The following is a 15,621-nucleotide window of genomic DNA, read 5'->3' on the forward strand; positions in this document are numbered from 1 at the left end:
CTACGCTCATCACATGGTCCGTCACATGATCCATCACCATGGTGCTGGACCATGTGATGGACCATGTGATGAGCGCAGTGACGTCACCACAGGTCCTTTACCCAGGTCCTGAAGAAAGAAGACAGAAGTGAAGCCGGGCTGCGCAAACAGGTGGATTAAAGTGAGTTAAATATATATATATTTTTTTTTACCCCTCCAGCCCTATTGTACCATGCATCCTGTATTAAGAATGCTATTATTTTCCCTTTTATAACCATGTTATAAGGGGAAATAATACAATCTACACAACCTTGAACCCAAACCTGAACTTCTGTGAAGAAGTTCGGGTCTGGGTACCACATTCAGTTTTTTATCACGCGCGTGCAAAACGCATTGCACCCGCGCGATAAAAACTGAACAATGGAACACAATCACAGTCAAAACTGACTGCAATTGCGTACCTACTCGCGCAGTTTTTGTCGCAACGCATCCGGACTAGAGTTGAGCGAACACCTGGATGTTCGGGTTCGAGAAGTTCGGCCGAACTTCCCGGAAATGTTCGGGTTCGGGATCCGAACCCGATCCGAACTTCGTCCCGAACCCGAACCCCATTGAAGTCAATGGGGACCCGAACTTTTGGGCACTAAAAAGGCTGTAAAACAGCCCAGGAAAGAGCTAGAGGGCTGCAAAAGGCAGCAACATGTAGGTAAATCCCCTGCAAACAAATGTGGATAGGGAAATGAATTAAAATTAAAATTAAAATTAAAAAAATAAAAATGAACCAATATCAATTGGACAGAGGTCCCATAGCAGAGAATCTGGCTTCACGTCAGCAGAGAATCAGTCTCTTCATGCCATAGCAAAGAATCTGGCTTCATGTCAGCAGAGAATCAGTCTCTTCATGCCATAGCAGAGAATCTGGCTTCATGTCAGCGCAGAATCAGTCTTCATGTCATAGCAGAGAATCAGGCTTCACGTCACCCACCACTGGAACAGGCCACTGTCACACATTTAGGCCCAGGCACCCAGGCAGAGGAGAGGTCCCGAAACAGAGAATCTGGCCTTATGTCAGCGCAGAATCTGTCTTCATGTCATAGCAGAGAATCAGGCTTCACGTCACCCACCACTGGAACAGGCCACTGTCACACATTTAGGCCCCGGCACCCAGACAGAGGAGAGAGGTCCCGTAACAGAGAATCTGGCCTTATGTCAGCGCAGAATCTGTCTTCATGTCATAGCAGAGAATCAGGCTTCACGTCACCCACCACTGGAACAGGCCACTGTCACACATTTAGGCCCAGGCACCCAGGCAGAGGAGAGAGGTCCCGTAACAGAGAATCTGGCCTTATGTCAGCGCAGAATCTGTCTTCATGTCATAGCAGAGAATCAGGCTTCACGTCACCCACCACTGGAACAGGCCACTGTCACACATTTAGGCCCCGGCACCCAGACAGAGGAGAGCGGTCCCGTAACAGAGAATCCGGCCTTATGTCAGCGCAGAATCTGTCTTCATGTCATAGCAGAGAATCAGGCTTCACGTCACCCACCACTGGAACAGGCCACTGTCACACATTTAGGCCCAGGCACCCAGGCAGAGGAGAGAGGTCCCGTAACAGAGAATCTGGCCTTATGTCAGCGCAGAATCTGTCTTCATGTCATAGCAGAGAATCAGGCTTCACGTCACCCACCACTGGAACAGGCCACTGTCACACATTTAGGCCCCGCCACTCAGACAGAGGAGAGGTTCATTCAACTTTGGGTTGCCCCGCAATATAATGGTAAAATGAAATTAAAAATAGTATTGAATGAGGAAGTGCCCTGGAGTAGAATAATATATTGTTAAGGGGAGGTAGTTAATATCTAATCTGCACAAGGGATGGACAGGTCCTGTGGGATCCATGCCTGGTTCATTTTTATGAACGTCAGCTTGTCCACATTGGCTGTAGACAGGCGGCTGCGTTTGTCTGTAATGACGCCCCCTGCCGTGCTGAATACACGTTCAGACAAAACGCTGGCCGCCGGGCAGGCCAGCACCTCCAAGGCATAAAAGGCTAGCTCTGGCCACGTGGACAATTTGGAGAACCAGAAGTTAAATGGGGCCGAACCATCAGTCAGTACGTGGAGGGGTGTGCACAGGTACTGTTCCACCATGTTAGTGAAATGTTGCCTCCTGCTAACACGTTCCGTATCAGGTGGTGGTGCACTTAGCTGTGGCGTGTTGACAAAACTTTTCCACATCTCTGCCATGCTAACCCTGCCCTCAGAGGAGCTGGGCGTGACACAGCTGCGTTGGCGACCTCTTGCTCCTCCTCTGCCTTCGCCTTGGGCTTCCACTGGTTCCCCTGTGACATTTGGGAATGCTCTCAGTAGCGCGTCTACCAACGTGCGCTTGTACTCGCGCATCTTCCTATCACGCTCCAGTGTAGGAAGTAAGGTGGGCACATTGTCTTTGTACCGGGGATCCAGCAGGGTGGCAACCCAGTAGTCCGCACACGTTAAAATGTGGGCAACTCTGCTGTCGTTGCGCAGGCACTGCAGCATGTAGTCGCTCATGTGTGCCAGGCTGCCCAGAGGTAAGGACAAGCTGTCCTCTGTGGGAGGCGTATCGTCATCGTCCTGTGTTTCCCCCCAGCCACGCACCAGTGATGGGCCCGAGCTGCTTTGGGTGCCACCCCGCTGTGAACATGCTTCATCCTCATCCTCCTCCACCTCCTCCTCATCCTCGTCCTCCTCGTCCTCCAGTAGTGGGCCCTGTCTGGCCACATTTGTACCTGGCCTCTGGTGTTGCAAAAAACCTCCCTCTGAGTCACTTCGAAGAGACTGGCCTGAAAGTGCTAAAAATGACCCCTCTCCCTCCTCTTCCTCCTGGGCCACCTCCTCTTCCATCATCGCCCTAAGTGTTTTCTCAAGGAGACATAGAAGTGGTATTGTAACGCTGATAACGGCGTCATCGCCACTGGCCATGTTGGTGGAGTACTCGAAACAGCGCAACAGGGCACACAGGTCTTGCATGGAGGCCCAGTCATTGGTGGTGAAGTGGGTCTGATCCACAGTGCGACTGACCCGTGCGTGCTGCAGCTGAAACTCCAATATGGCCTGCTGCTGCTCGCACAGTCTGTCCAGCATATGCAAGGTGGAGTTCCACCTGGTGGGCACGTCGCATATGAGGCGGTGAGCGGGAAGGCCGAAGTTACGCTGTAGCGCAGACAGGCGAGCAGCGGCAGGGTGTGAACGCCGGAAGCGCGAACAGACGGCCCGCACTTTATGCAGCAGCTCTGACATGTCGGGGTAGTTGCGAATGAACTTCTGCACCACCAAATTCAGCACATGCGCCAGGCAAGGGATGTGCGTCAAACCGGCTAGTCCCAGAGCTGCAACGAGATTTCGCCCATTATCGCACACCACCAGGCCGGGCTTGAGGCTCACCGGCAGCAACCACTCGTCGGTCTGTTGTTCTATACCCCGCCACAACTCCTGTGCGGTGTGGGGCCTGTCCCCCAAACATATGAGTTTCAGAATGGCCTGCTGACGTTTACCCCGTGCTGTGCTGAAGTTGGTGGTGAAGGTGTGTGGCTGACTGGATGAGCAGGTGGAAGAAGAGGAGGAGGAAGCTGAGTAGGAGGAGGAGGAGACAGGAGGCAAAGAATGTTGCCCTGCGATCCTTGGCGGCGGAAGGACGTGCGCCAAACAGCTCTCCGCCTGGGGCCCAGCCGCCACTACATTTACCCAGTGTGCAGTTAGGGAGATATAGCGTCCCTGGCCGTGCTTACTGGTCCACGTATCTGTGGTTAGGTGGACCTTGCCACAGATGGCGTTGCGCAGTGCACACTTGATTTTATCGGACACTTGTTTGTGCAGGGAAGGCACGGCTCTCTTGGAGAAGTAGTGGCAGCTGGGAACAACATACTGTGGGACAGCAAGTGACATGAGCTGTTTGAAGCTGTGTGTGTCCACCAGCCTAAATGACAGCATTTCATAGGCCAGTAGTTTAGAAATGCTGGCATTCAGGGCCAGGGATCGAGGGTGGCTAGGTGGGAATTTACGCTTTCTCTCAAATGTTTGTGAGATGGAGAGCTGAACGCTGCCGTGTGACATGGTTGAGATGCTTGGTGACGCAGGTGGTGGTGTTGGTGGTACATCCCATGTTTGCTGGGCGGCAGGTGCCAACGTTCCTCCAGAGGCGGAGGAAGAGGCCGAGGCGGCGGCAGCAGCAGCAGAAGAGGCCGAGGCAGCGGCAGCAGCAGAAGAGGCCGAGGCGGCAGCAGCAGAAGAGGTAGCAGGGGGAGCCTGAGTGACTTCCTTGTTTTTAAGGTGTTTACTCCACTGCAGTTCATGCTTTGCATGCAGGTGCCTGGTCATGCAGGTTGTGCTAAGGTTCAGAACGTTAATGCCTCGCTTCAGGCTCTGATGGCACAGCGTGCAAACCACTCGGGTCTTGTCGTCAGCACATTGTTTGAAGAAGTGCCATGCCAGGGAACTCCTTGAAGCTGCCTTTGGGGTGCTCGGTCCCAGATGGCGGCGGTCAGTAGCAGGCGGCGTCTCTTGGCGGCGGGTGTTCTGATTTTGCCCACTGCTCCCTCTTTTGCTACGCTGTTGGCTCGGTCTCACCACTGCCTCTTCCTCCGAACTGTGAAAGTCAGTGGCACGACCTTCATTCCATGTGGGGTCTAGGACCTCATCGTCCCCTGCATCGTCTTCCACCCAGTCTTGATCCCTGACCTCCTGTTCAGTCTGCACACTGCAGAAAGACGCAGCAGTTGGCACCTGTGTTTCGTCATCAGAGACGTGCTGAGGTGGTATTCCCATGTCCTCATCATCAGGAAAAATAAGTGGTTGTGCGTTAGTGCATTCTATCTCTTCCACCCCTGGGGAAGGGCTAGGTGGATGCCCTTGGGAAACCCTGGCAGCAGAGTCTTCAAACAGCATAAGAGACTGCTGCATAACTTGAGGCTCAGACAGTTTCCCTGATATGCATGGGGGTGATGTGACAGACCGATGGGCTTGGTTTTCATGCGCCATCTGTGCGCTTTCTGCAGAAGACTGGGTGGGAGATAATGTGAACGTGCTGGATCCACTGTCGGCCACCCAATTGACTAATGCCTGTACCTGCTCAGGCCTTACCATCCTTAGAACGGCATTGGGCCCCACCAAATATCGCTGTAAATTCTGCTGGCTACTGGGACCTGAGGTAGTTGGTTCACTAGGACGTGTGGCTGTGGCAGAACGGCCACGTCCTCTCCCAGCACTAGAGGGTCCACTAACACCACCACGACCATGTCCACGTCCGCGTCCCTTATTAGATGTTTTCCTCATTGTTCCCGTTTACCACAATTTTGAGAATGGCAAATTTGGGAATGCTTTTTCAACCCAGAAAAAAAAGTGTGCTTTTACGGTCACTACAAATAACTTGACCAGCTAAAACAGTGCAGATTTGGTTGAATAGAGATGTGAGACCTGTTTTTTTTTGCGCTGTGTGACAGGTATAGGTTTAATCACAGAATCACACTTCTATCAGCATGCTAGCGTGTGTCTTAGGTTTTTCTGAATGACACTATCAATACCTTCAATGTAAGATTTTCTTTTTGGGATAGATTTCAAGTAGGCCTCAAATACCAGAAACTAGTTATTTTGAGAATGGCAAATTTGGGAATGCATTTTCAACCCAGAACAAAAAGTCTGCTTTTACGGTCACTACAAATAACTTGACCAGCTAAAACAGTGCAGATTTGGTTGAATAGAGATGTGAGACCTGTTTTTTTTTGCGCTGTGTGACAGGTATAGGTTTAATCACACTTCTATCAGCACGCTAGCGTGTGTCTTAGGTTTTTCTGAATGACACTATCAATACCTTCAATGTAAGATTTTCTTTTTGGGATAGATTTCAAGTAGGCCTCAAATACCAGAAACTAGTTATTTTGAGAATGGCAAATTTGGGAATGCTTTTTCAACCCAGAACAAAAAGTCTGCTTTTACGGTCACTACAAATAACTTGACCAGCTAAAACAGTGCAGATTTGGTTGAATAGAGATGTGAGACCTGTTTTTTTTTGCGCTGTGTGACAGGTATAGATTTAATCACAGAATCACACTTCTATCAGCACGCTAGCGTGTGTCTTAGGTTTTTCTGAATGACACTATCAATACCTTCAATGTAAGATTTTCTTTTTGGGATAGATTTCAAGTAGGCCTCAAATACCAGAAACTAGTTATTTTGAGAATGGCAAATTTGGGAATGCTTTTTCAACCCAGAACAAAAAGTGTGCTTTTACGGTCACTACAAATAACTTGACCAGCTGAAACAGTGCAGATTTGGTTGAATAGAGATGTGAGACCTGTTTTTTTTTGCGCTGTGTGACAGGTATAGGTTTAATCACAGAATCACACTTCTATCAGCACGCTAGCGTGTGTCTTAGGTTTTTCGGAATGACACTATCAATACCTTCAATGTAAGATTTTCTTTTTGGGATAGATTTCAAGTAGGCCTCAAATACCAGAAACTAGTTATTTTGAGAATGGCAAATTTGGGAATGCTTTTTCAACCCAGAAAAAAAAGTGTGCTTTTACGGTCAATGCAAATAACTTGACCAGCTAAAACAGTACAGATTTGGTTGAATAGAAATGTCAGGTCTATTTTTTAGGCGCTGGGTGACAGGCTCAACTTGCCCCTGATGTAATATATGGCCAAAAAATAACCACACTGTTGATGGTTAAATGCACTTGGGTGACACAGGCTCAGCCTGCAGCTGATGTAGTATATGGCCAAAAAATAATCAGACTGTTGATGGTTAAATGCACTTGGGTGACACAGGCTCAGCCTGCAGCTGATGTAGTATATAGCCAAAAAATAACCAGACTGTTGATGGTTAAATGCACTTCGGTGACACAGGCTCAGCCTGCAGCTGATGTAGGATATAGCACAAAATAACCACACTATCGATGGTTAAATACACTTGGTGATAGCTCGTGCTGGCGCACCACAAGTCACAAAATGGCCGCCGATCACCCCAGAAAAAAAGTGATCTAAAAACGCTCTGGGCAGCCTCAAAAAAGTGAGCAAGTCAATAATAGCACTTCAATGATCCACAGCTGCAGATCGATCACAGAATGAAGTCTTTTGGAGGAGTTAATCTGCCTAATCTCGCCCTAACGTCGCAGCTGCAACCTCTCCCTATACTGATCATAGCAGAGTGACGTGCGGCGCTACGTGACTCCAGCTTAAATAGAGGCTGGGTCACATGGTGCACTGGCCAATCACAGCCATGCCAATAGTAGGCATGGCTGTGATGGCCTCTTGGGCCAAGTAGTATGACGCTTGTTGATTGGCTGCTTTGCAGCCTTTCAAAAAGCGCCAAGAAAGCGCCGAACACCGAACCCGAACCTGGACTTTTACGAAAATGTTCGGGTCCGTGTCACGGACACCCCAAAATTCGGTACGAACCCGAACTATACAGTTCGGGTTCGCTCATCCCTAATCCGGACCTTATCCGGACACGCTCGTGTGAAAGAGGCCTAAACCTTCTAATGTCCTAAAAAAATAAAATGACATTTACAAAAAGATGCCAACATACAGTAGACATATGGGGAATGATGACTGATAACTATTTTATGAGGCATTACTATCTGTCTTAAAAGTAGAGAAATAAAAATTTAGAAAATAGTGAATTTTTCAACATTTTTGGTAAATTTGGGATTTTTTGATAAATAAAGGTGAAATATATTGACTAAAAATTAGCACTGTCATGAAGTACAATGTGTTACGAGAAAATAATCTCAGAATGGCTTGGATAAGTAAAAGGCCCCTTTCACACGGGCGAGTATTCTGCGCAGATGCGATGCGTGAGTTGAACGCATTGCACCCGCACTGAATACCGACCCATTCATTTCTATGGGGCTGTTCACATGAGCGGTGATTTTCACGCATCACTTGTGCGTTGCGTGAAAATCACAGCATGCTCTATATTCTGCGTTTTTCACGCAACGCAGGCCCCATAGAAGTGAATGGGGCTGCATGAAAATCGCAAGCAAGTGCAGATGCGGTGCGATTTTCACGCACGGTTGCTAGGAGACAATCGGGAGGGAGACCCGATCATTATTATTTTCCCTTATAACATGGTTATAATTGAAAATAATAGCATTCTGAATACAGAATGCATAGTAAAACAGCGCTGGAGGGGTTAAAAAAATTATAATAATAATTTAACTCACCTTAGTCCACTTGATCGCGTAGCTGGCATCTCCTTCTGTTTCCTTTGTTGAATAGGACCTGTGGTGTGCATTAATTACAGGAACAGGACCTTTGATGACGTCACTCCGGTCATCACATGGTACGTCACATGATCTTTTACCATGGTGATGGATCATGTGATGACCTGAGTGACGTCATCAAAGGTCCTGTTCCTGTAATTAATGCTCACCACAGGTCCTGTTCAACAAAGGAGACAGAAGGAGATGCCGGGCTACGCGATCAAGTGGACTAAGGTGAGTTAAATTTTATTTTATTTTTTAACCCCTTCAGCGCTGTTTTACTATGCATTCTGTATTCAGAATGCTATTATTTTCCCTTATAGCCATGTTATAAGGGAAAATAATACAATCTACAGAACACCGATCCCAAGCCGGGTACCAAACATGCGCGATTTTTCTCACGCGCGTGCAAAACGCATTACAATGTTTTGCACTTGCGCGGAAAAATCGCGGGTGTTCCCGCAACGCACCCGCACATTTTCCCGCAACGCCCGTGTGAAAGAGGCCAAAGAGTTCCAAAGTTATTACCACATAAAGTGAAATGTCAGGTTTGAAAAATGGGGCTTTGGAATTTGGCCCAAACTGTTTTTTTTTTTTTTTTTTACTGGAAAGGGTTAAACACACGCTTTACACAACATAAACTAGTGACAGATCCCCTTAGCAAAATGCTGAGTCACTTTCTTTAACTGATACAGCTGTTTTGCTAAAACTTATTGTACTGAGCAGCTCCATAAGCTCTGGCTGAAACTGAATATTCATGAGCTCCTGGCTCTCCCCGCCCACCTGCTGCTGATTTATATGGGAAAAAACCTGTCAATCAGAGGCAGGTGGCAGGGAGAGCCAGGAGCTTATGAATATGGGGTCTCACTGGCATGTGCTGGGGCTGTTACGATTTAAAAGAGCAGAAAACTGGCGACAGATTCCCTTTAAAAACAATTTTAAAAAGTAGCACCATTATCAAGGGGCAGTATAAAAACCATCACCTAATACCTAAGGAGGGGAGGGGGTAGGTAGTAGTTGCTGGTCTTTATACTGCCCCTTGATAATGGTGCTATTGGAAAAGTTTTTAACCCAAAAAGGAGGTCTTTAATAACATTTAATATTTTTATAATTTTCTCTAATTGGAGTTATTGCTATACACAGATCCTTATTTTACCCATAGATGCTCCGCAGCCTTTTTTGTCTGGCATCAGTGTTCTTGACAGCGCTGTTTCTTCTTCTCTCTTACAGGATTGTTGATAGGGTATTACTGACGTGTTGACTATGCCTGCTAGCCCAATGAATGCACCATTTGTGCAATTAACCCCTTCAAGACCATGCGATTTTACAATTTGTTTTTACTCCCTGCCTTCCTGGAGTGATAAAAGAAAAAGATAAAGAGCAGCAGCACTCTATAGGTATGCCAGGTGCAATTCCCACAAAAATTTCTGGACCAGGAACAGTGAAATAAGAACGGCAAAATGAGGGCATCACTCCGGTCTTCAAGTGAAAAAGGTGGATTTTATTACACCCAACAGCATTGCAGCATTTCTGCTCTCTCAATGGAGCCTTTGTCAAGCTAGTGAGCATAGTGCCCCCAACATATTTAAACCAGGTAAACCTCATCAGTGTTACATAATTGATCATCAATAAATAAACATAAATATACTGTGTAAAACATGATCTTAAATAATGCTTCAATATGATACATGTGCATAAAATACAACATTGTTACATAGTGACCGTTATTACAACAAATAACTTCACTATAGCCATGATTCTGTGTTACATCCATAATTGCCAATAATCTATACATAAAGTGCATCTGTGCTAATCATGTGTTAATTAAAAAGAAGACAAACCCACGTCATGAATCCTCACATGTGTCAAGCAGCTTCAGCGTCCATGATGGATACTGCGCAGGCGCCAGCATGTATCCCGCGAACGCGAGATTTCCTCACGTCCCGCGCATGTGCACCATATGACTTTATCTGCCCACACTGAACATGTCAGTTCGTGTGGTAAGTAACAACAGCGCATGACCAGCGGAACAGGCTATGGTAGTGTTGTTATCAAGTAACCGTGGCAACTATTATCGCATATGGCAAAAGAGTAACAATGATGATACAGAACCGGAGGGTGTCTATAACAGGGCCCACACCAAGCGCCAACTCAGGTGCATATTAGTCCCATCGTGATAAGGGATCAGGGGCAAGCCATTGTTTCCGTCCCTAGCCACTACAACCCCGATACCGCACAAATTATAATAGGGAATGGTGCAGGGTCGCAGATGCTCCACACCGGTGCGCCCGACCCAGGATTACCAGAACGTAGGCCCCTGTGCGGAACAGAGGAGAGGGGCGCTAATTACGTCACCTCTCCCCTGCTCCCTCATCCACCAACCTCTGCCCCAATTCCCAATCAGAATAAGGTGATACATTGCCATTCCATATCATTGTGTGTACAAATGGAAGAGATAATACTTATCTACTTCTATAATACATACGGTAGTAATGCCTCCAAAAATAGTTATAACTTTACATTCCCCATATGTCTACTTCATGTTTGGATCATTTTGGGAATGATATTTTATATTTTGGGGATGTTACAAAGCTTAGAAGTTTAGAAGCAAATCTTGAAATTTTTCAGAAATTTTCAAAATCCCACTTTTTAAGGACCAGTTCAGGTCTGAAGTCACTTTGTGAGGCTTACATAGTAGAAACCACCCAAAAATGACCCCATTCTAGAAACTACACCCCTCAAGGTATTCAAAACTGATTTTACAAACGTCGTTAACCCTTTAGGTGTTCCACAAGAATTAATGGAAAATAGAGATACAATTTCAAAATTTCACTTTTTTGGCAGATTTCCCATTTTAATATTTTTTGTCCAGTTACAAAGCAAGGGTTAACAGACAACCAAAACTCAATATTTATAGCCCTAATTCTGTAGTTTACAGAAACACCCCATATGTGGTCGTAAACTGCTGTACGGGCACACGGCAGGGCGCAGAAGGAAAGGAATGCCATACGGTTTTTGGAAGGCAGATTTTGCAGGACTGTTTTTTTGACACCATGTCCCATTTGAAGCCCCCCTGATGCACCCCTAGAGTAGAAACTCCATAAAAGTGACCCCATCTAAGAAACTACGGGATAGGGTGGCAGTTTTGTTGGTACTAGTTTAGGGTACATATGATTTTTGGTTGCTCTATATTACACTTTTTGTGAGGCAAGGTAACAAGAAATAGCTGTTTTGGCATCATTTTTTTATTTATTTACAACATTCATCTGACAGGTTAGATCATGTGGTATTTTTATAGAGCAGGTTGTCACGGACGCGGCGATACCTAATATGCATACATTTTTTTTATTTATGTTTTTATTATGTTTTATTTAAGTTTTGCATAAGGATTTCATTTAAAAAAAAAAAAAAAGCATGTTTTAGTGTTTCCATAGTCTGAGAGCCATAGTTTTTTCAGTTTTTGGTCGATTATCTTGGGTAGGGAATGATTTTTGTGGGATGAGATGACGGTTTGATTGGCACTATTTTGGGCTGCGTATGACTTTTTGATCGCTTGCTATTACACTTTTTGTGATGTAAGGTGACAAAAAATTGCTTTTTTTACACCGTTTTTATTTTTTTATTTTTACGATGTTCACCTGAGGGGTTAGGTCATGTGATATTTTTATAGAGCATGTTATTAAGGATGCGGCGATACCTAACATGTATACTTTTTTAATGTACGTTTTACACAATAATATTTTTTAAACAAAAAAAATCATGTTTTAGTGTTTCCTTAGTCTGAGAGCCATATAGTTTCTTCAGTTTTTGGGCGATTATCTTAGTTAGGGTCTAATTTTTTGCGGGACGAGATGACGGTTTGATTGGCACTATTTTGGGGTGCATGAGACTTTTTGATCGCTTGCTATTACACTTTTTGTGATGTAAGGTGACAAAAAATGGCTTTTATTTACACCGTTTTTATTTTTTTTATTTTTACGATGTTCACCTAATATGTATACTTTTTAAATTTACTTAAGTTTTACACAATAACAGCTTTTTTAAACCAAAAAAAATGATGTTTTAGTGTCTCTGTATTCTAATCCTTTGTTTTTATTATTTTTTGGGCGATTGTCTCAGGTAGGGGCTCATTTTTTGCGGGATGAGGTGACGGTTAGATTGGTACCATTTTGGTGGGCAAACGCCTTTTTGATCGCTTACTGTTGTACTTTTTGTGATGTAAGGTGACAATAAAATAGTTTATTTAGCACAGTTTTTATTTTTTATTTTTTACGGTGTTCATCTGAGGGGTTAGATCATGTGATATTTTTATAGAGCCGGTCGATACGAACGCGGCAATACCTAATATGTCTACTTTATTTTTCCCTATTTTTTACCAATTATTTTTTTACTTTATTTGGGGGAAATTACATTAAATTTTTATTTTTCTTGAAACTTTTAATTTTTTGGGGGGGGGAAACTTTCTTTTTTCAACTTTTTTTTTCACTTTATTTTTTGTCCCACTTTGGGACTTCAACTTTTGGGGTCTGATCCCCTTTACAATGCATTCCAATACTTCTGTATTGTAATGCATTGGCTGTATGAGTAATACTGTGTGTATTACTCATACAGCTTCCAGCCTGTGAGATCCAGGGGGCTGGATCTCACAGGCTCGTCACCGGAAGGCATTGCGTTGCCTTCTATGCCATCGGGTCCCCCCTACAGCACCACAGGGACCCGATGGCACTGCCGCCGACCCATAAAAAGCTGCGGGACTTCCCCGCGCACCGGGTGCCTGCTCAATGATTTGAGCAGGCACCCAGTTCCGATCACCGCCCGCCGGTGATCGGAAATACATAGGACGTACAGGTACGCCCTGTGTCCTTAAGTACCGAGACATCAGAGCGTACCTGTACACCCTATGTCCCAAACAGGTTAAGATCGGTGTTCTTAATTAATTGTTTCTCCTTTATGTTTCAGGATATGTGGATGGAAATCATTGTCATGAATTTGAGGACATCACCCGACATGAAACCTCCATGTGACATTTTTATGTACCCATGTGGGGGGCTCTTTTTTTCTTTCCTTTTACATTAAATTTTTGTACTTGACCAGTCGGATAGGGGCGATTTGAAGAGATAGCAATAATAGTATATATCTCTTCCATTTGTACACACAATGATATGGAATGGCAATGTATCACCTTATTCTGATTGGGAATTGGGGCAGAGGTTGGTGGTTGAGGGAGGAGGGGAGAGCTGACGTAATTAGCGCCCCTCTCCTCTGTTCCGCACGGGGGTGCACGTTCTGGTAATCCTGGGTCGGGTGCACCGGTGTGGAGCATCTGCGACCCTGCACCATTCCCTATTATAATTTGTGCGGTATCGGGGGTGTAGTGGCTAGGGACGGGGACAATGGCTTGCCCCTGATCCCTTATCACGATGGGACTTATATGAACCTGAGTTGGCGCTTGGTGTGGGCCCTTTTATAGACACCCTCCAGTTCTGTATCATCATTGTTACTCTTTTGCCATATGCGACAATAGTTGCCACGGTTACTTGATAACAACAATACCATAGCCTGTTCCGCTGGTCATGCGCTGTTGTTAGCCCGACCAGGGTTTCGCACCGCTTCATCAGGGGCGTGTCACCATTTATATCTGATACAAGTGTTTGCGGCATCATATCCGCTTGCTCCTTTCCTTATTTGCATAATATGTCTCACACACTTAATACATAAATACCCATCTTCTCAAATAATTTACAAACATACATTCCTTTTATTTCATATGCAAATAAATTTAAATACAAACTCATTTTAGATTCCCAATAATAGACGTATCACTAATTTCAATGCTATTATAGTTCAGCAGGCAGCTCCTTAACCCTTGGTTTCCTACTCAGGGAGAAACCCGGGTCAGGCTATGAGATTTTATGAAGTTTTATATGAATGAAGCAAGTTTTATATCTTGTAAGTACAATAAAAACGTTTAATATTTCCAAAAATACGGTGAGCACTATGTGTATATCCTTTTGCAGGACCTTATTGCTGAAGTGAGGAGAGATATGTAATATCTAGCGGAACACTCGGCATTGAGGAAAGGTTCCTAACATTTGGATCTGGAGTACCCCGAGGGCTAGAAAACATTGCGTAATCTCACAGATTTAGGCCTCTTTCACACGACCGTATGGCTATTTCAGTGTTTTGCGGTCCGTTTTTCACGGATCCGTTGTTCCGTTTTTTTTATTTCCGTTGTGTTTCCGTTTCTCCGTATGGCATATACAGTATACAGTAATTACATGGAAAAAATTGGGCTGGGTAGTGTGAAAGAGGCCTTTTATGAAGAGAGACTTTGTGGGATTACACATCACATGTAATTATCTTTTAACCATAGCTAAGACTGCGCTGAACTATTTTGTCTTTTTATAGTTTTACTTGTATTTTAATTTTGAAGAAAAAAAAACTTGGCATAATACAGGGGTCAGAAACCTCTGGCATTCCAGCTATTGTAGAACTACAAAGCCCAGCATGCTGCATTTACTTCTGTGATGTTTCGAGAACATCCAGGCAAACTGCACATTGCTCACTATAGTTTCACAACAGCTGGTGCGCCCTAGATTGCCCATCCCTGGTGTAATACGAACATCACTTCAAAATATACTACTCTGCTGCAAAAGCGTCACTACAATTAGTGCATCAGCGATCAGCGCCAACAAGCCTTTGAAGCTCCGCTTAGCGATTTATCGGGATCGATTCATCTCCCCTGGTAGTGCAGACGTCAGACGTCACCCGTCACGCACACGCGTCTTAGTGATTGGCTGCTCACAGGAACCCTGGGCGGGGCTGAGGCTTGTCTCTCGTACTGTGGATGTTGGCTGCTTGATCATGAATCGTTATTTGATTTCCCTTCAGCTGCTGAAGCGCATTTCTTGTCACGAGAGGAAGCTCCTGCTGCCAGCGGCGGCGTTCACACCAGTGAGGATGGTAAGAAAACGCTGCGGTTCTTGTAGAAGGTCTAGCGGAAGGTCACCTTCTAGGACATGTCCCACACAGCCTGTGCGCTTGTCATGCAGACCTTGTAGTCTATCAGAGACAGGTGCGCGTCCGGTCTTCTGTATGTCGGGCAGTGACAGACAGTGCCTGCTGCCGTGTTCGGTTTGTGGCATTCACACGTAGGGCCATCTTGAAGGGCACGTCAGACTGATTTCACCCCCACTGTTTTATAGTAGGTTCATGTGGCCCCTGATGATGATATGTTTTCCTGGACTTGAGTGCATTCTGTGCTCCTGCCAGAGGCTAATGGTCTGTCTCAAGGAGGTGGAAACTTCTTCCTGGGGGACCTACTAAAAGGAATGACAGGGTGGAATGCCCATAGACTTTAACAGGAAAGTGGAATGCCCATAGAGACTAATGGAACAGA

The 15,621-nt window shown here is 45.3% G+C and overlaps 1 protein-coding gene across 1 annotated transcript in view; it reads left to right on the forward strand.

The window, feature by feature from the left end:
- Window positions 1–15,018: 15,018 nt before the first annotated feature.
- Window positions 15,019–15,621, forward strand: part of FH (fumarate hydratase) — a 100,428-nt gene continuing 99,825 nt past the window's right edge. Inside the window, exon 1 of the mRNA XM_040429410.1 lies at window positions 15,019–15,185. Within this exon, the coding sequence (XP_040285344.1) occupies window positions 15,087–15,185 (99 nt within the window). The 5' untranslated portion in view covers window positions 15,019–15,086. The remainder of the gene's footprint in view (window positions 15,186–15,621) is intronic.

Source organism: Bufo bufo, chromosome 4 (assembly GCF_905171765.1).
Source record: "Bufo bufo chromosome 4, aBufBuf1.1, whole genome shotgun sequence".
Taxonomy (NCBI): domain Eukaryota; kingdom Metazoa; phylum Chordata; class Amphibia; order Anura; family Bufonidae; genus Bufo; species Bufo bufo.